This window comes from Anguilla rostrata, chromosome 10 (genome assembly GCF_018555375.3).
Source record: "Anguilla rostrata isolate EN2019 chromosome 10, ASM1855537v3, whole genome shotgun sequence".
Taxonomy (NCBI): domain Eukaryota; kingdom Metazoa; phylum Chordata; class Actinopteri; order Anguilliformes; family Anguillidae; genus Anguilla; species Anguilla rostrata.
In genome coordinates, this window is record NC_057942.1 from 37,554,851 (window position 1) to 37,579,819 (window position 24,969).

Below are 24,969 nucleotides of genomic sequence, written 5' to 3' on the forward strand. Positions count from 1 at the left end.
AGAGGATGATACTTCATATCCATAGACCAGGCACAATGCCCTTGACCCTGCTGCCTAATTGTTATTTCATTTTCATTATTTCAGGGAAGGTAATTAGGGCTGTAGTGGAGGGCTTTTATAATCCAATCCGTGCGCAGAAAATCGCTGGTCAAATTCGATTTGCATACGGGCAGATTGGCTTGTGCCATGACTGGAATCCCTGTGATCAGTCAGTGCACCTTAACATACGCCTTAGATAGCCGGTCTGTGTGTGTGTGTGTGTGTGTGGGTGGCTGTGTATGTGAGGGAGCGGGAGACCGTGTTTGTGCTTGATGTATGTGCAAAGTCTGTTTATGTTTCCCTGTAACCATGGAGATGCAAGGTGAAACGAGGGTGAGCACAGAAATGGCCCCAGGGGGATTGTGGGTAAATCTCATCAGGGAACACTTTCTACCGCCGCTTGTGTGCTCTCCTGTCCTCCCCTCCACAGCGATCCTCACCCATCCTCATCCTCATCTTCATCCATGTCCAGCCAGTCTTTCCTGAAACACCTTTCTGTGCCTTTTACATTGCTCCTTTAGGTTGGGGGAAAAAAAGAAGCTTTTTCTTTTTGTAAGGTGCTTATGAAACCTTTATTTGAAATTATTTTAAAAATGAGACCAGGATGGTCAACTGAGAACATATTCTCATTTACAATGACGAGCTGCAATCCATAGTCCCTGAGCTATGCGTCTTTTTTTGGGAATGTTGGAATAAAACCTGAATACCTGGAGGAAAATAAAGAGAACACGGAGAGAACATGCTAACTCCACACCGGCACCAAGGCAACACTGCTAACCACTGTGTCACCGTGTTGCCAAAATATTCACGTGAATAATAACACTGTCCGATGGTCTGTGGACGCCATTTTCACCAGAATGCTTATAATGCAGGGTTGTGACAGCAGTGTTCACAGCCTCCATACATTTCCTTAGTGGTGTGCTTGGTTTTTTCCACATGGTTCTCTCTAGTTTAAAAGGCCTGTCTGCGCCATGTAATCAGCGGAATTCGGCCATGATGGCTCTACAGCGGGCACACTCAATACTGGCCATCAGGGCCGGCAGTAATGCCGCTGGTTTTCATTCCCTCCAATCAGGGGCTGATTTAAACCGGACGCACCGGGTGAAATGCAATCTCCGGCCAATCAGGGACGTTAATAGACTATGGATCTGTCGTGCGGAACGGAAAAGCAGCAGCACTGCTGACCGCGAGGCCCCGATTTGAGCGTCCCTGCTCTGCGGCCCTAACCCAGCTCACAGTCTGAGTGACATCATCCCCTTCTCAGCCAATGAGAAATGACCCTAGTATCAGTGTTATTTAGGACTACCCAGTTTATTTGCTGAGCAGACATGCCTGTCTAGACTGCCTTTGACTGCTTAGGGTTTTTCATACCTTTGATTTATGCAGCTGGATGTGAGCTGAATTTTGGCTGAGCAAGTGGGTCCAGCCAAGCCCAGCATTCACAGATCAGCCACTACCTGATTGGATGTCCCACCAGTACAGGTGCCTGATTGGCTGCCAAGTAGAGCATGTTCAATTGATTGGCTGGTTGATGAACAGTGGTCCTCTGTGAGCTCGAGCTGGAGGGACATAGAGCTCTCCTCTGTGAGATTGTTCCAGACTAGTCTACTTTTCTCTACTTAACATGATCCCAGAATGCAATGCAGTTTGTGGTGAAAGCAACCATTCTTTCAGGAGACTGCAGCCATTTAAAAGAGTCGAGTGTTTCAAAACGAGCTCATTCATTGTCAGGTGATGCTCATGGAATAGCATAGCAAAGTTACTTTAGTAACTCAGTTGGCAAGCAGTGAACATGAAGGCCTACATGAACACTTCCTAAATAAATAAATAAATAAATAAATAGATAGAGGAACCAAGAAAAATATTTCCGATTCAGAGTCTTCATTGGACGATGGAGGCTCGGCGTGCAGTGAGGGGGTGGGGTCAGACCTGCCAATCCCATTTCTCACACAGGGGGGCGGAGCTTGGGTTGGTTGCATCATCCCAAGCCCCACGGCTCAGCCAGGAGCTGCTAATTAACCGGAGCGTGTCGGCGGCCCATCGCCGCAGCGACGGGATAGTTTTATTTACGGGAACGGAACAGTCAGGCACCCCTCTGAGCTGTGGGGGTGTGGGGGGGCAGAGAGGGAGGGGGTCACTGTGTGACAGCCTCACCTGGCCTCCCGCTGGCTGAGCTGTTCTCTGCTGGAGTCCCACCGCTCACTCACAGCGCCCCCTGCTGGGAGATAAATAAATTACCCACATGCCTCTCATTAATTCCTCATCTGTATGCACACACATATGCATTCACATGTATACACTGATTAACTGACACATTCACCCAGAAATACGCAGTGACAGGTAAACGCAAATACACAGCTTTTACTGCACACATACACACACACGCACAAAGATCCAGTACATATTCACACAAACACACTCAACCAAGTTTGTACACATCACACGAACTCACACAGAAACACAGAAAATTCAGAATCACAGGAAACAGATATTTCAACCAGGGAAGGCTGCAGGTTCAATTCCCAGGTTGGGCACAGCTGTTGTACTCTTGACCAAGGTGCTTAGTTAACTTGAATTGATTCAAAATTAAAAAATATCCAGCTGTATAAATGTATTCTATGTAAAGGAAGGGAGGTTGAGTAAGTCACTCTGAATAAGAAAGTCTCATAAATGACTTAATCAAATGTAAATGTAATGCTGCTTGTTCCGGTCACCTGTGTTAATGTGGTCTTTGGTTCTGGTCTTTATTTCCGGAAAAATACTTGGTGGTAATGAGCTCCCACTCGGAGCATAATTTAGCTTCAGAAATAGAATTATTATATCACCCTCTAAAATATTCAGCTCCACGCTGCTCCAGCGGTGCTGTGTTTCCCCCACGTTCTCCTCCCTGCAATCCGTCATTACTGATTCACTTGTTCTGAAAAACCCCTATTTTTAGTGCTTCAGCTTTGATTTGAAGCACATTGTTATTTTTCTCCAACCATATTTTTCTCATATACCACCATATTATTATTATTATTATTATTATTATTATTATTATTATTATCATCATCATCATCACTGCAGCTTGCATAACTCATATGTGTAATTGACTGTACAGCTGGCTGGTAACACTGGAGTATCACACAGCTAGTAGCAGTTTATAAAGCATTCATAATGTCATGGAAGATATATTGTTAATGGCTTCAGACTTATTACGTGTTAATACATGGGCTAAAGAGAAGAAGGTTAGGGTTTCTACGCTCTAATTAATTGGTTCTGTGGTCTAAGTTTTATTCAGTAATGTCGCCGTGGTAACAGGGTAGTTTCCAATTTGGCATGCCGCTGACGTAATCTCACCCGATGGACTCCTTCCTAATAATATTATTACGAAGCATTTTGTTGAATGACCATCATAAATGTATTATTAATGATATGTAATGCAGTTATCATTGTTTATAGTTACCCCATAAAGCACTACTTCTTGCCCGTTACAGTTCTAATCCTTGGGAAGGGGTTGTGTGGGAGTTAGAGCTGAGGACCCATCGGGACGGCTGTAGTTAGAGAACGGTGTGAGGTTCTCACAACCCCTGCGTCCATCCCCCTAAAATCCCTGCCCCCACCTCGTCTGGGCCAATCCCCTACCTCTGGGTCATCCGTTGTGGGGGGTGTCAGTGGTGTGAAGAAGATCAAAGCAGAAGGCTTTTTGGTGCAGGGGAATCTCTCTCCTCCCCCTCTCTTTCCTCTTCCACCCTCTTTTGCTCTCACCTCCTCTCTCCCCCCACCCCTCTTGTACAGGTGCTGTTTGACAGTAAGCTCCGGTTGTTGCAGCCATGGTTCTCATCGCACCTGAAATCCCTCTGGGTCTTAAAGGCTAAGGCTGGTGAATTTTAAAGAAGAAGGCAATTGTTTGTCAATAAGCCGAGTCAATGGCGTGAGAAAAAAAATGCGCTGCTTCTTCAAGCTGTGCTGATATTTGATTACACCATTATTGCACCGAAGGAGGAATCTCAGCGTTGGCGATTCAGTGGCAATTTCCACCGGAGATTTAATGTTCTTAGTCCAGGATTTCATTGTATTTCCAATTAGAGATTAGAAGTATAGTCTCTACAGGGGAATTGTACAGTTCCATCATTGCAGTTATACAGAGGTCTGAGGCGTTTTCATGGTAATTGTTCCGCATCAGTATTTTTTCCTCTGTGCTCTCAGCCTATTGACTTCCCGATCAAGCCATGAAGGCTCACAGGAAATGCCCGTTCGTCCTTGACAGCCATTTTACCCTCCTTCCTGTCCCCTGGCGTACCAGTGTGTGGACGGATATCGCCGTGGCGCCTGGAACAGCTCTCCTGAATGGCTACCTTTATGTCCGTCTCTTCCGGGGATTACAAAGCAAAGAGTCACCTGACTTTAGGCCTACTCTGTCCCTCCGTCCCATAATTCAGCGTGGCAGCTTGGCCAGGTGCTTTGAAGAACTAGATCGGCCCCCAGAACTCTGTGGTAGTTACAACAGTATAGCAGGCTTTTGCTGCTGCATTATTGAGTGAAATACTTCATTTGAATGTCTGTGCATAATTTCCTACCGTATCTCTCAATTCAGTGAGGTTCTGAATTTAACATAGCTGCCTTAAAAAGGATTAAAAATGCAACTGATGTAAATCCCTGTGCGTAGAGGGATTTCACCAAGCCACAGTTTCACGAGTCATGGCGTTTTGGTGTCGAGCTGTGCCAAACTGTGCCGTGTGCCTCCTCCCTGCCCGTGGTTCGCCAGAGACCCCTTAAACCTACCAGGGGACCCCCCCCCCTTCCCCCCGGCAGCTGAGAGCACAGCACCGCCCGTGCTGCTGTGATTGGCTGAGATTGCGAAGCGTAGTGCCCCATGGACGTGTTTACAGTCATGAAATATTCATCCTGCATTCAGGCCTGTTTCACGGCAGCATTTGCAGAGCGGAGCGTGGCTGTACTGCGGAATTCTGGGAGGGAATTCGGGGGGGGGGGGGTGTGGGGGGTTGCCTGTAGGTGTGTTTGAAGGCCCATGTTACAGAGCTGGGTCCACGTTCGTACGGCATCTCGGGGTAGGAGTGTCCATCTACGATGAGGTTTTTTTTTTGTTTTAGCTCATAATGGATCAGGCTTAGATGTGAACAGGGGAAACGTGCATGTGTGTGTGTGTGTGTGTGTGTGTGCGTGTGTGTGTGCCTGCGTGCATGTGTGTGTGTGCGTGTGTGTGTGTGTGCGTGTGTGCGCGTGTGTGTGTGCGCGTGTGTGTGTGTGTGTGTGCGTGCCTGCGTGTGTGTGTGTGTGTGCGTGTGCGTGTGTGCCTGTGTGCGTGCCTGCGTGTGTGTGCGTGTGCGTGTGTGTGTGTTCTGGGGGAACTGGCTGCAGGAGTGCTGACCTTCCCTGGCTCTGACATTTCTGTGCAGAATGAGTCGCTGCCTAATGACTCAAACTGGCCGCAGCGAACCCCGTCACGCTGGCAACTAGCGAGTCATACGCACGCCTGCGGATTCCGACTCCCTTCGGTTTAATGAGAATGCGGGGTGGCCCCGGGCCACTTTGATTCCCAGGTTTCATTGTGAATTAAATAGAGCCCCGTGCAGCACGATGCTGGATGAATGTGTAATGTCATTTCTGCCGTTCCTCTTCATTTCCAAATGCTGTGGCCTTTTCTTTTTTTTTCGGCGGGTAGAGAGCGAGATCGAGGCTCTGCTGTGATACCACGCTGCTGGGGACGAGCGATCTACGCCGTTTTCGGGGGGGGGAGGGGGCTGGAGCCTATCCCAGCATGCATTGAAAAAGAGGGAGGAATGCACCCCAGATAGGTCACCAATCAATTGCAGAGCACACACGCCAGTCGCTCACACACTCGTACCTGTGGCCAGTTTGGACTCTCCCATTAAGCTACGCGTATCTTTCGGGGGGAAAGCGGGGTATCCGGAGGAGACTCACACGTACGCACGGAAAGGACCTGCTTGCCGTGAGGTGGCGGTGCTACCCACCACACCCCCGTGCCACCCCCCTAAACTATGTACTTAATGTAAAATGAAAAAGTAAAGGAAACATTATGGAAGAAGGTAAACAGATTTATCCCGGGACCCCGGGGCCCTCTCTCAGAGCATCCTCAGGGCTCCCCAGGGGCCAGTTTGGGAAACCTCTGTTTTAGCGCAATAAAAAAAAGCCTGTGGTGCTATAAAAGAGCTCTGCTATGAGCCTGTCCCAGAAGCAGGGCAGGGGTATGAAATGGGACCCAAAACGAGCCGAAAAGGGGTTCAGAAACGCGCGGCGGTGCAGGAGGGGTCCCGGCTAAGCTGGGGCAGCGGGTGCCAAACCCGGCGTGTTCTGTTTCACCAGGGCGGGGATTAACCGGTAATCCGGTCTGAGAGGCCCTCATCCGCTCGAGCAGGCTAACGCGCTCTGCGATTAATATAATCTCGTTAACTGCGGTCATCCCTGTTCAAGGTAATGGAGTTAGTCTCCAGTGTCAGGGTGTGGCTGAGGCCTTAGGCTATCCGCCATAATCCAACCCCCCACCCCCCCCCACCCCCCAACAATATTTACACTTAAAAGCCAGAAACTGGACTGTGTGTTCTCCGTTTATGAATTCTGTAACTGCTGCAAAGATTTGGGTACTTAAAACTGACAGTACTTAAAATTGACAGCAACTAATCTACTCATAATATTTATGAGTCATTTAATTTCCTGCGTTTTGTAAATTAACTTCTTTACGTGTTTATTTGAACATGACAATTCTGCTGCATTTTGGAACTTCGTGATATTATGTCATCTTTAAAAAAAGGAAGAATTAGCCAATCTCTTCTTTCATAAGTTATTCATTTAAATAGTCATCAATACTGTGTGGGGCAATATATATATATATATTATAATATTAGATTGGTATGATTCAAATAAAACATGATTTATTTAAATGGAAAGATATGAAAAATTTAAACAATGGAAACAACAAATGTTTCTTTATCTTTTAACTTTTCTTAAAATGTGAACAATGTAATCTGATGCCTCAGTGTTCTGTTTGTGATCTGTGCCCCCTCCCCAACCCCCCCCCCCCACCCACAGCCCGTGCCTTGTGCCGCCTGACCCCGTAGCTGCAGCCGAACGATGTGCTTCCTGTAGACCCCCGAACCCCACGTGCCTGAGCCAGCCATGAACCACGAGGAGGCGGAGCTGGGGGAGGAGGCGGTCGGCGGCAGGGCGGAGCTTAACGAGGCCGTGGAGGCGGACCTGGAGCGTCCCGAGGCGGGGGAGGAGCCTCGGCCCCAGCACCGGCGTCGGCACGACAACGGCGGGGGGCGACCCCGCGGGCAGAGCGGCCACGGGGCGGCGCCGGAGAACGGCGAGCGGCAGAACCATCACCACGGCAACCAGCCCTCCCCCGCCGCCGCCCGGTACCGCCGGCACGATGCCTCGGGCGGGGCCGGGAGCCGCTCCCGTGGCCAGCGGCGGTCCGTGGAAGAAACTGAGGTGGAGCAGCAGCAGCAGCAGCCCCTGCCACGCCCGGGCGTGACCCGGTACCGTCGGCAGGGCGATAACGAAGCGCGACTGAGGGCCCAGCAGCAGCGGCAGCAGCAGCGGCAGAGACAGATGCAGCAGAGGGAGGCGGAGAGGCCGGAGCCTCAGCCCCAGGCCCCGCCTCCGCAGACCCCGGCTCCTACGCAGGCCCCGCCCACTCAGCGGGAGGACCTGGAGGAGGACGAGGAGGGCGGGGACTCCGCGCTGGCCCGCTCCGCCAGCACGGAGAGCGGCTTCCACAACCACACGGACCGGGCGGAGGGGGACGTCGTCATGGAGCCCGACGGCGAGGACGAGAGCGTGTACAGCACCCCCTACAGGCCGGAGGCCGAGGAGTACACCGAGAGCGCCGAGGCAGAGCAGCACGGGGGCTCCCCCCAGCCCCACCCTCAGCCCCGCCCCCAGCCACGCCCACAAGCCCACCCTCACCCACAGCCCCAGTACCCTCCCCAGCCTCCGCCGCTGCCCCAGGAACCCCTCCCAAACGTGGACAGGCCCCTCACCCAGGATGCGGAGGCCCTGAACCCCACCTACTCCAGCTACGTCTACACCCAGCAGCTGTACCGGATGGGCGGGGCCGGCGGGAGGGGCGAGGCGGTGGAGGGGGCGGACCCCGAGGACGAGCCCTACGCCGAACCCTACGCCGACTACGGCGCGCAGGAGCACGTGTACGAGGAGATCGGGGACGGCCCCCAGCCCGACGGCGAAGGGGAGGGGCCGGGGGAGGGCGAGGGGGAGACGGCCCAGCAGAGGAGGGCCGGGTTTCGCCTCTTCGAGCGGGACAGCTACCGCCAGCAGGAGGCGGTGGGCTCCCGGCTCCACCACTACGACGAGCGCTCGGACGGGGAGTCGGACAGCCCCGAGAAGGAGGCGGAGTTCGCCCCGTACCCCCGCATGGACAGCTGCGAGCAGGAGGAGGACATCGACCAGATCGTGGCCGAGGTGAAGGAGAGCCTGAGCTCCCAGAGCCTGGACCGGGCCGCCGGGGACTGGCCCGAGTCCGAGGGCCAGCCGGGGGACGGGGACGCGGACGCCGCCGGGCCCCACGGGCAGGAGGAGGAGGAGGAGCATCAGCAGGAGGAGGAGGAGGAGGAGGCGCGAGAGGTGCGCCAGGAGGTGGAGGAGGCGCCGGAGGAGGAGGAGGCGGCCAAGCAGCCCCCCCAGGAGGAGGAGCCCCTGCAGAGGCACAGCCGGGAGAAGAGGGACGCCATCTCCCTGGCCATCAAGGACATCAAGGAGGCCATCGAGGAGGTGAAGACGCGGACGGTGCGCTCGCCGTACACGCCGGACGAGCCCACCGAGCCCATCTGGGTGATGAGGCAGGACCTCAGCCCCACCGGGGACTGCGACCTGCAGCCGCCACTAGGGGCAGACGTGAGTACGGCATCCTTGTTGTGTTTAGAGCTGGGGGGTTGTTTCTGGAAGCAGGACTAGTGAGTTAGCTGGTAAAACCTGGAAAAGCTCTTTTTACTTCAGTCCGTGTTCCAGATTTGGGAGGGTCCCGGGTTTTACTCAGTGCAGTTGTCCAGCTAACTCGGTAACCCTGCTTCGTGAAAGAGGACCCTGGGTTCTTCTGTGTGGAAATGTGTTAATATTAGAACCGCCGTACTGAGACAAGTCCCAATTATGTCTGACTTCAAATATCACTGGAAGATCAAGGAATTCTAATGGGTTTAATTAGACTGATTGGTTGCCATGGCAGGGACCACCCACCCCCATGACCGCCTTGTGAGATTTTTTTTTTAAACCCAGATAAAAGAGACGGAGAGCAGAAGGCCAGCGGAGTGCGTCTGGTGCTAAAAAGACCGATGGTCTCGGTAGTGGAAAAAACTTGCACACTCGCAATCATTATCTGTGCTGGAAAGCATGACCTGCACCTAATCTCCTCTGTAAAGTCACAGGGGACGTGATATTTTTCCCGATTTTCCTGCTTAATCGGACTATGCTGTCTCAGCTAGAGCCAGAGGGACTTGGATGAGCCGTATGTGGGAGTGAATGTTCAGTGAATCCAAGTAAAATACAAATGCTAGTGCGCCCCAGACATTTAGGGATATGGAAATCACAATTTTTTTTGATTAAACAGGAAAAGTCACATCCTAGATTCCAGCGTCTATTATCGCTGTTAATGCTGGAGTGGAGGGCGGGTGGAGGGCGGGTGGGGGGGGGGGGGTTATAGGGGGGCATTGAGAGAATTTGGCCTGAGGGAAGCAGGGCATTGTGGGAGATCACTCCACTCTGCGTGTGGATGAGATGTATTGGGTCTGAAAATGGAGTAGGCTTGTAACGGAGCGGGTTTGCATAGATAGAGCCTGCTGGGCTCTTTTGTATTCTGAAAATAGTGCGCCCAGACACACACACACACACACACACTTATATACATGCGCACGCACACACGCAGTGTGCTAATGGAGCTGTTCTCTCAGAACCTAGAGAGAGGGAGAGGAGGTGGAGAGAAAGAGAGAGAGGTAGATGTAGACAGAGACAAAGAAAAGTAGAGAGAGAAATGAGAGGGACATAAAGAGAGAGAGAGAGAGATGGAGAAAGAGAAGTGCAGGAGAAGAGAGGAGTGAGAGATGTGATGAGAGAGGGTGGGAGTGAGAAAAGGAGATGGAGGGAGAGATGTCTGAGAGAGAAGGAGGGAAAAGCAGAAAGGGAGAGGGAGGGAGGAATAACGGGAGTGACAGAAAGAGATAAAGAAGATAAGACAGGGAGAAAGAAAGAAAGGAGAGGTAAAGCAAGAAAAAGAAGGCAGAGGAGACTAGTGTACCATCTGCATGGTCTGTGGTTGTGTTTCAGTGATTTCCTCTCTTTCTCTGACTGTGACTGTGACTGTGACAGTGGCTGTGACTAATCGTGACTGTGACCTCACTTTGTGGCTCGATGCGATCCGACTCTCATCGACTTTGATACGATGCGAAATCGCATGAAAACTTTTATGTCGCTGTGGTCCGACGGGCACAGAGAATCATGGGAGTGCACCAGCTCAGTGTTTCGCAGCGCCAGACAGACAGGATGTCATTCCGCGCGCTGAGCTTCTCCCATGGAGAGATTTAAATATGATTGTTTGAGTTTCATATTCGTATATCCTTGGCTGTGTCTGAAGCGTGTCTGCAGGCTCGGGGGGGACTCCGTGCGTCAGTGTTTTAAGCTCCGAGCGGGACGTATCGACGGGAGCAACAGTCTCCCCCCTCCCCCCGTCCTGGGTTCTGACACCTTCCAGAGTGCTCAGGCAGCGTGCGAATCCAGGGCTGTCTTCCGGAAGATTCCGGAGGCCCGGATTAGACTGTAGAGGGAAGGGAAGGGAAGGGAAGGGAAGGGGAGGGGGTGGGGGGTGCGACGGCGGCGGCACGGCTAACACCAGCAGGATAAATTAAGCCTGAGTGTTAACAGGGGAGACGGGGACGCCTCGAGCCCGATATGGAGGCCCCGTGATCGCGGGCGCGTCCCGCCATTCTGGTTCGGACCTCCCCCCCCCCCCCACCCCCCCATGCTCAGACCCCCGCGCCCGCGCATGACACAGGCGTCGCACGCTCCTCGACTTTGCGAGACGCGACGTTCTCCCCGATCGGCTAAAAATACGAGCCGTCTGGCGCCCTCGACGTCTCGAACCGGCGGCGTTGCCATAGGCGCGCGCGTCAGGAGCTTCGGCGTCTCTCTGGAAGCCGATTGGGTGATGGGATAACGGTGGCCCCCGCAGACACGCTCGGTCTCACAATCAGCGACGCTCGGTTCGCCAGGAGCACATCGCAGACGCGTTCGATTGACCGCTGCTCTTTTATTTGATTGTGCTATCAGTTGATTGATTTTCGGTGCAGGTTGCTTTTCAAGGATCTTTTGAGGTAGTTTAGGCTACGTTAACATTGTGCGAGGTCATCTCACAACAACCTGTGTGTGTGTGTGTGCGTGCGTGTGTGTGTGTGAGTGTGCATGTGTGTGTGTGTGTGTGCATGTTTGCGTGTGCGTGTGTTGTGTGTATGTGTGTGAGTGTGTGTGTGTGTGTGAGTGTGAGTGTGTGTGTGAAATGAGAACAGGAGGAAATTAAGTGATATTCTGCATTATCCATTGCTCTCCAGTCCTTCCGGGGTTGTCATAGCAACTTTGAAGTGTAATAACTTCTTCTGTGTCCTTTAGACCAGTCATCTCGCCAAGTTCTCTTCCCCCATAAGATTTTTTTTTATTGTTTTGCAGACGAAGATAAAAGAGACACACACGTAAACGCATACGCACACGGACACGCACACGCATATGTACACACACACACACTCACGCACGCTCGCACAAACAGTGATCACATAACCCTCTGCTCCACCTAGTGGTGGCAGAGGTAATTATAAGAAACATCCAACAATTTTAGAATGTACGTTTTCCATGCGAATCTCAGCGAACGACAAGCTCACCCCAACACTGTATCTACTTAAAATATGTAACCCCTTAACGCATATGGATATGTACTGCAGTAACCCTGGCAACAGCAGGGAATCTTCAGTCCTGTTTGCCGAGATGTACTATATTCCTTTTTTTAACCCGAATGAAATTAATTTATTGACTCCAGATTTTTCTGCAGATCCAGCAGGTTTCCTGTGCTAATGATGGCAGACTGCAAGTGGAAGTGTTTGATTATAAGGTAGCCTCCACAGCAGTTAAGGGGAGGGTGGGGTGACGGGGATATGTTTTTGGAGGAGCTGCCCTTCTGTTGGGAGCTGCAAGATTGATTATATGAACGTTACGTTGAAGAAATGTAAATTCACACAGAAACAGCAATACCCACAACGGGTCTCTCTTTCGTATTTATGTATTTGTGTCTTTATTGCTAACATCTTTTATAAATGTTTTTTAATATTTGTACATGTCATTGTGAACACAAACTTTGGTGGCAGGGTGAACCATAGATAAATACTGAGGGGAAAGATGCATGACAGAAAATAGAGAAATAAATAACGTATTGTATACGGCCCTTGATACGGCTATAGCATTTAAATTCAGTGAGTGCTTCACTGCTTGGTGTATAGTATTGCGGACGTCTCTAAAATATGCATGACTAGATAGTGATGTAAGCAAGTACATTTCCGTGTAATCCCGGTGTACGCCGTCTCTTATTTGAAACGGGCGGGGAGAGAACTCGCAGCCCGTAGAGGAGCCCGTGATTGACAGGGGAAGACAGCCGTGAGCCGTGTCCGTCTCGGGGGACCGGTCGCGTCGCGTACGTCGCTCGCTCCCGGCGCCACGGCGAGCTGGCGGCGCTGTCAGCCCCTTCTCCCTCTTTGTCTTCGTTCGGATATTTAATTAATTACCTCTGTTTGTCTCCGATTAATTCCGCTGCCATGTTTTTCATTTAACGCCTGCACTCAGGCGCTGGCAGGCTCGTGTCGCTGCGCGCGAGCAAGAATCCATATTCTGTTTTTCTTTTGTAAGCAAGAGAACCGCCAGTGCTTTGAGTGACAGTTTGCAGTATGGCAGTTCACTTTAAATCCAGAGCACAGAGTGGTACAGGGCGTAAGATTCTGGCTTTGTGACCGTGTGGAAAATGCCTGTAGGGTGTTTTGCCGTGGATGTGATGGGTTATTATCATGAAATCTGTGCGCAATCAGGATAGTGGTTATCATGCAGAATTTTTTGAATAATTTGAATGATTAATGTCATTTCAAAACGGAAATTACTCCTTCAAGATTGCATGCACTGAGAAGAAATTTGTCTATGATTTTTAACAATGCTTCTGCAAGCACTATCTCCACACAATATCAACCCATAACACCACTCTCCTTCAACATCTTCACACACCATTTACCCAAAATCCCATGCTTTTGCAGCTTCTCTATGCAATATTTACCCACAGTGCTGCACTCCCTTTACTTTTCTGTTCAAAATTTACCCAGAATGCCATGCTTCTTCAACTATGATATTTTCATCAACATTTTCACAATAATTGGGCCAATGCTGTGGGCGAGGAGGATGCTAACCCGCATTCTGGTTCTGTGTAAATGGCATCTGAATCTGGTGTGGGTTCAGTCCCTGTTTCTTGGGTCCAGTTTCCAGTCAGTGTTTGAGTACAAGGCATATGTACATGCATGCATGCATTATACATGAACGTTAAGTGTATGGAAAGGAAATCAATACCTGCTCTCCTCCTCGTTAAAGGCTCACGCAGCTAATCTCGCACAGAGATCATCAGCGTCAGGTGCATTTACCCTCAAATCGGCCAAACCATAGCATCACCGTCAAGTATTTCATGACCTGTTTTCAATGCGTTTTATTGCTTAGAAATGGTTCATCCAGAACTGGACGCCATAGCCAGTGTTTCCTGGTGTAAGGGGCAATGTGTCATAGAACTAAGGGACACAAGGCAAGGTGTGCATGAATTTGAGTGGAGAAATGCTGCCCACACACTTATGTGTGTGAAATTTCTACAAGTGTTGGAGTGATCTGGACTTTCTGACTGCACTGGACAGCGGAAAAGAAGGTTTGATTTCTCGGGCAATAAGCCACAGCTTGTGCAGGCATGATTTTCCTTTATCCTCATACAAACACTGGATACTTGTCCTTGGTTTCCAAAGACCTGAATGAGTCTGAAAAAGGTCTGTGCAATCCGCAGATTCTCTCCTTTAGAATGTCTCCTTCAGATTCTTTGCTTCCTTTATTCTTTTCTTTAGTGAAGGAAAAAGGAAAATCCTTCTATTATGGAGATCCACTTCAGGCTGTTTGGTTGTGGAAGGTGTGCGCTGTTGGCCATGTTTGTTAGGATTACGGGGCTTTGGGTGATTTCCGCTCCTCTGAAATGATTTTGGCGATTAAATGGACTCCTTTGGGCCTTAAGATGGGGCAGATAGGTCCAGATAACCCCGCGCAGAAGGACAGAACACCGTGTCCTGCAGGGCGAAATGTTCCCTTACCTGCAGAGCACTGTGGCCTTTCGCCCTGTGATATCACACACACACACACACATGCGTGCACGCACACACACACGCACACACACACACACACATGCGCGCACACACACACACACACACATGCCCACAAAACACACACACACACACACACACACAAACACATACGTGCGCACACACACACGCACACACACACATACACACATGCGCGCACACACACACACACACACACACAGGCACACACAAAAACACACACACGCACATACACGCACACACACGCACATGCACACACATACACACATGCACGCACACACACACACACACGCACACACACATCCACATGTGCGCACACACACACACGCACACAGGCACACACAAAAACACATACACGCACACACGCGCACATGCACACACACACGCACACACTCCTGGTGATATCTGAAGGTTCTGTATGTGGCCTCCCTCCCTGCGCTGCTGTATGATTAATTTAGCGGTAAAGGCTGAGCGTTAATAATTGAGCAGGGCTCCGGTGTCGCCAGCGGAGGGAGCCGGTGTGCTCTTCAACACGCAGGCGACTTTTCTCCAGCCTGGAAAAATGCAACACCTCCCTGATTCCCTCGATTTGTACCGAGGAGCGCGACTGGGGCTCAGCACAGCCCCAAACGCGCTGTGCTCTGGTTTAAGGGCCTGAGAACGAGATGATTCTGACAGGCCGAAGGAGATTAGATCAGTGCGTGATGATGGGATTGGGGATGAAGTGAATAACGGAACATGTGTAGATGTACATAAACACAAAGAGGACGGTCCAGGGGTATTCTCTGAATCTGACACGTTAGCTCCAAGGGGTGTTGTTCTGGCTATAATTTGTTAACTCAGAATAGTATTGTTCTGGCTGTAATTGGTTTACTCTGAGGAGTGTTGTTCTGGCTGTAACTGGTTAACTCTGAGGAGTGTTGTTCTGGCTGTAACTGGTTTACTCTGAGGAGTGTTGTTCTGGCTGTAACTGGTTAACTCTGAGGAGTGTTGTTCTGGCTGTAACTGGTTTACTCTGAGGAGTGTTGTTCTGGCTGTAACTGGTTTACTCTGAGGAGTGTTGTTCTGGCTGTAACTGGTTAACTCTGAGGAGTGTTGTTCTGGCTGTAACTGGTTTACTCTGAGGAGTGTGTTGGCTGTAACTGGTTTACTCTGAGGAGTGTTGTTCTGGCTGTTACTGGTTAACTTCTGAGATGTTGTTCTGGCTGTAACTGGTAACTCTGAGGAGGTTGTTCTGGCTGTAACTGGTTAACTCTGAGGAGTGTTGTTCTGGCTGCTAACTGGTTAACTCTGAGGAGTGTTGTTTGGCTGTAACTGGTTAACTCTGAGGATGTGTTCTGGCGTAACTGGATTTACTTGAGGAGTGTTGTTCTGGCTGTAACTGGTTAACTCTGAGGAGTGTTGTTCTGGCTGTAACTGGTTTACTCTGAGGAGTGTTGTTCTGGCTGTAACTGGTTAACTCTGATGAGTGTTGTCCTAGCTGTAACAGGTTAACAGGTCAGTGGTAACAGAATCCCTGTACCTGCTGCCATTGTGAATTTCGTATGCACGCATTGTCACGGTAGACGGGCTGTTGTTGGGGTGATCCAGCCTGCGTCTGGACTTGAGCTGCAGGAGGAAGAGTACGCTGCTCTTCGGTTAAAGGCAGGGACTCCTTCACTGTCAGTTCATCTGCCGGAACATTCCACAGAGCACCATGGAGAACTTCTGGATGTCACAGGTCGACCGTTGCCATGGAGACGAGGTTCGGAGCAGAACTTTTCCTATTATGATGTAATAATAAGCTTGTTGCTAACTGGAACTATTCAGCCTAATGGGGTTTTTTGGGGGGATATTCACTATTGTGTCTTGCTTTTTGCAATGTCAGTAGTCTGTCAGAGACTTAGAGAATCTGAGAATTGTGGAGAATTTTTCATGGTATGTTTTCACTATAGTTTTTGTTCATTTGTTTGTTTATTCCCATTACATAATGAAATCTGACCGCCAAATACACTGGTGTCTGAATAAAGTTCTATTTTTAGAATAGCAGAATGTTACTTAATCAGAGCTGGCTGTTCTCTGTTTTTTTTTTATTTTATTTTTTATTAATGAATTTATGTGCGTGTTGGGTGCGCATTTCTATGGTAGATCAGGTTGGTGTTTGTCTTGATGAGGCTGAGTGGGTATCTTGTAGATCAGGTGTGGCCAGGACCTGCTGGTCTTTCACCTTCAAATCATCAGCCACCTTCAAAAATCATCAGTGTGAACAAATGATGTTATGAAAAAAAACTGAAGAAAAGAGAAACTTTCATCTCTCCTTTGGCAAAAAAAACAAGAGGGCCATTACCATGCCGATGGAACAAGGGTGCTCCACTCAGCACACCTTAGCCCCCCCCCCCTCCCCAAACGCTGGTTTTGGTGTCTGGTTGCCTAGCTATACGTAAGCATTGAGATAGATATCCACACCTTCAGCTCTAGTTTCAGCTGGGGGGGGACGGGGGGGGGGGGGTTTGCTCAGTCCATCTTCCGCCCATTTCTCCCTCCTGGTCAGCAACAAGCATGAGTCATCATCGATCTGGTCAGGAATTTGATGAAGACCTCCGATCTTCCTCTAACCCACGGGTCTTCTCTAGCTCCAATCCTGGTAGGCTGTGGTGCCTACGGGTTTCTATTTTGGTTTCTGTTCGATCAGAGCTTAAGGCCTTGGAAACCATCCTGTTACGCCAGTCAGCGACTTTAAAAAAGAGTTTAAGTTCCGAAAAACTGCCCACAGACACTGCGAGCATCCAGGTCTGGAGTTTGAGATCACTGCTTGTTACCTTCATATCGGCGATGGAATTGCCGTGTTCAGGTTGTGGCCCGTGTTCAGTGATGTGTTAATGCGTAGTTATGATGTGGTCAGTGTCTACAGTGTGTAGGATCACTATGGCCAGTTCTGCCCTCAGAATGAGCTTCTTTCTCCGGTAGACTCCGTGGCTCTCTGTACCCCTGGATCTCTGTTTTACCAGATTTGTGAACCCTGTGTCTTACTTACAATTGCCTTTTCTCACCTCCCTCCTCTCTCTCTCTCTCTCTCTCTCTCTCAGTCTCCTGGCTCAGGCTCCACCTCTCCACAGGGGGCGGAGTCTTCCGGGCAACACCCAACCCTGCATGAGAGCAGTGACAGCTTTGAGTCCCCTTCCCCAGCCAGCAAGGAGGTGAGCATGGACCGGACAGGAGGGCTAGCACAGGCTAGCACAGAGAAACACAGGCTAGCACAGAGAAGCACAGGCTAGCACAGAGAAACACAGGATAGCACACAGAAACACCGGCTAGCACAGAGAAGCACAGACTAGCTCACAGAAACACCGGCTAGCTCAAGGAAACATAGGCTAGCACAGTTGAATAGGTGTAAATCCAGTGAATTAAGGATTAATGCAGTGAATTAGGGGGTTAATGCAGTGAATTAGAGGTTAATGCAGTGAATCTGAGGTTAATGCAGTGAATAAGGGGTTAATGCAGTGGATCTATGGTTAATGCAGTGAATTGGGGGTTAATGCTGTGTAATTGAGCTGGTGCAGTGGAGTAGATGTTACTGCTTCCACCTGTCCCTGCAGCAGAGCCATGCCTGTGTTGTGAATTATTCAAGGACTTCTATAATCCATGTGAACACCTCAGAGCCTGTTTCCTGTTTCACTGGCGATCAGGCCTTCTGCTAACCCCCCAATTAATGAACTGATGACAGACTAATTAAAGCCTAGCATCTACCTTGAGCTTTGTGTGTGTGTGTGTGTGTGTGTGTGTGTGTGTGTATGTGCATGTGTGCACACGTATGAGTGTGTAAATGTATGTTTGCATGTGTATGTGTGTGTTTTTGCATGCTTGTCTGTTTTCGTGTGCGTGTGTTTGTATGTGTGCATGTGCGTGTGTGCGTGTGTGTATATGTGTGTGAGTAACTGGTCTCTGGTTTATCTTCCAGCCCAGGAGGAGTTTGGCCTCCTTCCCGACCTATGTTGAAGGTGAGTTTTTACTCGATGGGGCGGATTAGTCGGAGTGAAGGGGGTGGGGGGGGGGGGGGGGTTCAGCTGTGAAATATTATCGCTCCATAACGGGCACATTCTGGACTGTTCGCCCTCTGCACTGTTTGCCCTCTAAAATAAAGGATCAGAACTCCCTCTGAGACTCATAGCAGCAGCACATGCAGGCCCCTCTCTAAGAGCGTGAGAGAAACTGGGTTTATTATTATTATTATTATTATTATTATTATTATTATTATACCTGTGTGTGAGAGGAAATGGCCCAACATGAGGTATATGTGAAAAGGACCTTCCCTCGAGCTGCTGACCTACATCCAGGTATCAGGGTGCATAAATGTCATTCCCAGGACTAGTGGGTCCTGTAGCCCCCCCCTCCGCCCCCCCCCCTCGCCGCGTGGCCTCGGGTGCGGGTTTGGCGATAATAGATTCTCAGCAGGGCTGTTCTGTCCGCCAGCGTGACCGCTGATCCCTGACCTCTGGGCTGGAGGTGACATTACGGGATATGGGGGGGGGGGCACACACACACCCCTCCCCCTCCCGCCATCGCAAACCAAAGCCCCTCCCCCCCCGAACAGCATGGGCCATTTTCACACGCACCCCCAAGCCCCTCCTGCAGGGTGAGGCTGTGCTTTTGACCTTTCACAAATGAGAAATAAACATGCAAAAGATACACCCATACACACACACACACTACAAGATGCCCTTCATCACACCAGCAGAAAGCCATTAGTTCTCAGTAGGTGGTATAAATCTCCTGAAATATGATATCTCCTTTGATCTCTGCAGCTTGCCATGTCCATAAAATGGCCTCCATCTTGGTGATCACCTTAGTAAACCATGCAGCCTGTGCTTGAGCTTCTCAATAAAATGATATACTTTCTTCTTGTTTTTTCGTTTGTTAGATTGTTTTAAGGTAATTCACTAAATCACAAAAATGAACACTGTACTTTTTAATTAACATTTTTTTTTTGAATTCACACAAAGGCCATAGTAACACATGCCTTATTTAGGAGTCTTAAGCTGTCATTTATGACCTTCTCAATACATTTTATCAATAAAAAATGACTGGGTTACTTAAATAATTAAGGGCATACGCTGTTGTGAAATCCAGACTCAGAACTGAGACCTTGTCCACTCCTGAATCATCTCTGACCAAGTTTATTTTGCTTCTTGCTCTCTGTCACCCCTGCTGGTTTGCTTCTGAAATTGCACCCTGGTGTGCTACAGTTCCTGGACCTTGCGACCCAGAGGACCTCATCGATGGCATCATATTCGCCGCCAACTACCTGGGCTCCACCCAGCTTCTGTCGGACAAAACCCCGTCCAAGAACGTGCGCATGATGCAGGCTCAGGAAGCCGTGAGCCGGATCAAGGTGAGGACACGCCCCTGGGCGGGGCCAACTTCCTGTTTCCCGTCAACACTTGTCTTCTGTGGTCCACTTCCACTTCCTCTTCCTTTTAGACGTACTGCCCCACCCCCACCTACACGCAGATCTCCATAGAGGATGGTCAAATATGCTGTATGACAAGACAGCCCTCTCTACCCTCTACTTTTGCCACAACACATCTTAAAGATCGTGTTGCGTGATGAGTTTAATCTGGACTTTTTAAATTGAAATGAACATGGTCCTATTCCTGTTTCCTGAGAGTTTCTGTTTCCTGTATAAGTTTTGCATAAAGGTACAAATACGCACAGCAAGGAAGAGAACACCCAGCCTTGTGTAATTATGCAGTAATTCATCAGGGCCATCTGGGTATGGGGAGGGCCTGTGTGAAGTTGGCGGCCTGAGGCTTTCATCATGATGCACTGCATGCATGCGTGTGTTCCAGTTATCGGGGAATCACACTCCTCAGCCTCCCTGGGAAAGTCAATGCCATGTGTGCTGGAAAGGAGGGTACAAGGACAGGCAAACCTCAGATTCAGGAGGAACAATGTGGGTTTCGTCCAGGCTGCTGAACAGCAGACCGGCTTTTTTCCCTCTCGCGGATATTTGAGGGGGCGAGTTAATTTGCTTATCCAGCCTGCATGTGTTTGTGGGTTTGGAGATGACGGGGGTCCTCGGGGTATCCCGTGGGAGGTGCTGCGGGATTATGGGATGCCGGGGCCGCAGCTGCGAGCCATTCGGTCCCCCGTGTACTCGGAGTGAGAGCTGTGCTCGCGTTCTTGGCTTTGAGTCGAGCTGGTTCAGTGTGTGGGTCTGCCCCAGGGAGGAGCCCCGGGGAGGAGCCCCGGGGAGGAGCCCCGGGGGCAGGCCGAGGACACGCTGGAGAGATTATGTCCTCCGGCTGGCCTGGGTTCACCTCGGGGTCCCCCAGGAGGAGTTGCAGTTGGAGAAAGTCGCTGGGGAGAGGGATGCCCTCCGCTGTTTTTGCGACATAGCCTACCCTACGCTACACTGCTGATAGCTAGTAGACAATAATAGAGTACTATAGTTACTAGCATTTAGATTAGCTTATTACTATGTTTATTAGGATTTAGGACTCATAAAGCAGTCATATCTCGCATATGAATATGAATATGACCTCATCTGGTCACATTTCTAGAACGTGCTGTCATGCTACTCTGAATGGTCCTGTTGTCACTGTGAACAGTCACTGTTTTTTGCGTGTCTCTTGTTTTTTTTCCTTTGTGGACCCACAGATTATGATTCGGATCTGCTGAATGAAAAGTGCACTAAAGTCTTTAACTGCACTACCAATATGAGAAAATTATTACCCAAAAGCTCTGACAGTAGTCATTTAACATTTGTTCAGATAAAGAAAAAAACTGAAATTATGAAATATAAACCAGCAATTGTGAGAATTTCTTCTTTTTTTTTAATAAGAAGCAATTAAATAAAATGTATGATTTTTCTAAAATATTATACAGTTTTAATCTAGAGTCAAGCTTGTCAAAAGCTCAGTGTAATTATTGGTTACCCCTGACTGAGGGAATCTGGATGCTTGTCTTTCAGATTCAGTAAATTTGGAAAACATGATTTGTTAACTGGAGGTTGAGGGTTTGAATCCCAGAGTGCAGGATATCGTTGTAGTGCTCTTGATCAAGACTCTTAACCTGAAGGGCTTCAGCAAGGGGCCAGTCTTATTAATGGATAATTAAAGCAGTATATGTATCATTTATTAAAGTGAATGAGTCACTCTAGATTAGCTTGGACAGCATGCAAGCAAATAATTAATAACAGTTTCTGGGTTTCTAGGGTGTAATGAGAAGCTATTAAAAATGTATAATCAGTGTTCAGTCTCCACTTGTGATTCATTATTTGATAAATATGGAATACATTTCTCCATTAAAACAGCACGGTCAGAAAAACTGTGCTCAGCATTTGCTGGAGATATGTTAAACGCAACTTATTTCTTCAGAATTCTGGCTACACGTAGATCACACAAATTGTGAGAATTTTCCTGCTTTCCTCACCCCCTCACTTCCTGTCACATGACCCAGGTTCTTCCTGTCATTTTCCTGGTGCATTCGTTGTCATACCTCCAGTCCACAGCCTGTGACTCAGCATTTTTTATCCTGAGTAAAAAATGCAGCCAAACTTCCAAAATTGCTGTTTGTTGATTTGTTTGTTTTATTGTATTTTTAGTCACATGGTCACATATGCTGTAAGGGCCATACACAATTTTGTTAATTTTGTTATTGCATTTCTATTCATTTTATGTAGTTGGCATTGAGACACCAGGCAAAAAAGATTCAAATCCAACATTGTGCTGCTGAAATTTTACTTCTTTCTTTTCATATATACATTGAAAATAAATTACTTGTAAATTATAACTTGAAAAAATTTGTAAAGCACAATAAATATTTTTACAGTATATACTGCAAACTGTAATACTCTTCATAGGGTGGTTAGTGATTTAACAGGTCCAATGAGAAACATAATTATGGCAAAAAAAATGTATTTAATAGAATCATTCTGTTGTGGAATCATTTTGTATTCAGGGACGTCAATCTATTGGCAACAGCTGAAATAATTTTTCTGTGTCTGATTAGAACATTTCTTTGTATTTCCACCAGAATGAAACTTGCTCCAGCAGATAATTAAACAAACCTTGACTCACTCATCAAAACGGAAAGCCGAAATTAATTTTATTTTATTTAAATAATTTTTTTTTTGTTTTCAAAAAGCACGTGGGCCCCCTGGTGGACAAAATGGGAACAAAACAAAGACTGAAGTAAAAAGCTTGCAAATTGTGAACTCTCTCTGCTTTTTGCTGCGTTGTTGGAGACTTGTGCCAATCTGATCTGAAGCCAGTAATTGAAATGAGAAGGTGCCAGGTTGGGGGGGTTATATTATTGAGCTGGCAATGAAGGTTTGGTAAATGTCGGTAAATGCAGCTACTAAATGAGTCTACTGAGGCATGCTGGAGGTGCGGAGGGGGTTTGCGCGTGCAGAGATGGTGGTGTCCATGGCGACTGCAGGAAAAGGCTGTCTCTGAGACAAGATCCCGACCTTTTCAGTGGGGAGGAGGAGTTGGGGGGGGGGGGGGCAAGGCCCTGTACTGAAGACATCCTGCTTCCCCCTTTTCTGGAGGGTTCCAAACTCAGGGCTGCGGACTGTGATGCCCCAAACTCCCAGAACCAAATGTCCGCGTATACGCGCAAACACCATCACCTACTGCATAAACACACACAGTCACAGTGCACAAATCTTTACTAATGGGACCATAGTTCCCATTAAAAAAGGCCAAAGCAATTGTATTAATGCCCTAAACTTCCCTACACCCTAAAATTTCTACCCCTCTGGCTCAGCTCAAACCCCCACTCCAACCACGCCCAAATCCACCCTGCTCCACCCTGCCCCTGCCCAGCCACACCGGGCCCCACCCCGGCCCCACCTTAGCCCTGAGCCCTGTTCCCTGTGCTACTCTAACCAATCTCCTGTCTCTTATTTGTTCCATGCTAAGCAGACGGCCCAGAAATTAGCCAAAAACAGGAAGAAGGTGCAGTACTGCCTGCCTCCCGGTTTGATGTTTTTTGCCTGTTGCTTTTGTACTTCTCCCTTTGTGTTTTTTTGCTGCTCCGCGCTCGCTCGCTCTCTCTCTCGCTCCCTCTCTCCCTCTCGCTCGCTCCCTCTCTCTGCTTCCTTTGGTTTTATTACATTTTCTGAATCCAGCATCAACAAGAAGCACTTATGTTGTTTTTACGGTCAACCATTTCCATTTTTTTTTCTCTGCCCGTATCTTTTCCTGTTTCATTCCTCGCTTCATGTCCCACATTCTACAGCTTGTGTAAGAAAAAAAGAAGAGAATAGAAAAGAAGAGTGCTGACGTGGGGAGGAGGGGGAGAAGGGTTTTGGCTGTGAATGTGACGGGGTCTCCAGGGTGCAGGCGGTTTGTGTTTTGGGGGGGCGGGGGATGCGAGGGGGCATTGCTGGATGCAGAAAATGGCGTGGCAGACGTGATGCTTTGTGTTGTTGGTGTGCTCCGCCCTTCCAGAAGCTTCCTCCTTCCTGCCGCTCTCGCTCTCTGTGTTTATATTGTGCTTCACTCCTGGTTTCAGTTTGCCACTTTTATTTTAAAAAAACAATGCCCCCCCTCCCTCTCACTCTCTGTCTCCATTCTCACTCCCACTTTATCTCTCCCTTCTCAAACGCTCTCTCCTCTCTCGATTTCTCCCTCCCTCTCTTTCTCTCCTTTTGTCTCTCCTCTCTTTCTCCATCTCCCCCCCTTTTTCTTCTCCTCTCTGTCTGGCTCTGGCTGTTGTCCTTCTTAAGGACAGAAATGCCAGGGCAGACTGCCCCTGGCCTCAGAAGCGGTACTAACCCCTCCCCCGGCTGGCCTGGCTGAACCGCGTCCGTCACCACGATCGCGGTTGAACCGCGCGGGGGCGGCGGCTCACTGTTCACACGCGGGTCGCCTCTGTGCTCTGACTCCTGAATCAGACTCATTCAGGGGCCAAATACCCTCCTGAGTATTTGGCTAAAATGGTTTTTGTTGGAGGCACGCCCTCGTCCTCTTCTCGTTAAAAGCACACACCTGTCGTGTGACCAGTGATGTCACTGCCTCGCCGGTCCTCACCTGGACGTCTGAGGCTCTGACCACCTGACCCCCCTGACCTCTGAGCTGTGTCTGCGGTCAGCTCGTTGGCTCCACCCCTTCATGGTTTGATTGACGGCATGCTCCGTTCTGTGTTCCCAGGCTCCTGAGGGAGAGGCCCAGCCCATGACCGAGGTGGACCTGTTCATCTCCACCCAGCGAATCAGAGTGCTGAACGCTGACACACAGGTACTGAACACACACAGGTACTGAAAACATACAGGTGCTGGACATACAACTACAGAATGCACAGGTACTGAACACACACAGGTACCGGACATACAAATACGGAACATGCACAGGTACTGAACATACAAGTATTATATATATACAGGTACTGTACACACACATATTATACAGATAGTTGTTGAATGAAGCATGCTGAACACAAGTGCTGAGAGCAAACATATAGATACTGAGGACTTATGTGCACTTACACACACGCACACACACACACACACTCACACTCACACGCACAC

At 49.2% G+C, this 24,969-nt stretch overlaps 1 protein-coding gene across 6 annotated transcripts in view; it reads left to right on the forward strand.

Annotated features, from left to right (window-relative positions):
• apba1a (amyloid beta (A4) precursor protein-binding, family A, member 1a) overlaps positions 1 to 24,969 on the forward strand; it is a 64,903-nt gene that overhangs the window by 30,207 nt on the left and 9,727 nt on the right. For 5 of the 6 annotated variants that reach the window (XM_064296874.1, XM_064296875.1, XM_064296871.1 and 2 more), the window contains 6 exons: positions 7,090 to 8,916; positions 17,522 to 17,632; positions 18,394 to 18,433; positions 19,679 to 19,824; positions 23,363 to 23,395; positions 24,593 to 24,679. In XM_064296874.1, the coding sequence (XP_064152944.1) occupies positions 7,177 to 8,916; positions 17,522 to 17,632; positions 18,394 to 18,433; positions 19,679 to 19,824; positions 23,363 to 23,395; positions 24,593 to 24,679 (2,157 nt within the window). In that variant the 5' untranslated portion in view covers positions 7,090 to 7,176. The remainder of the gene's footprint in view (positions 1 to 7,089; positions 8,917 to 17,521; positions 17,633 to 18,393; positions 18,434 to 19,678; positions 19,825 to 23,362; positions 23,396 to 24,592; positions 24,680 to 24,969) is intronic. The other variant, XM_064296878.1, reaches the window with a different exon arrangement.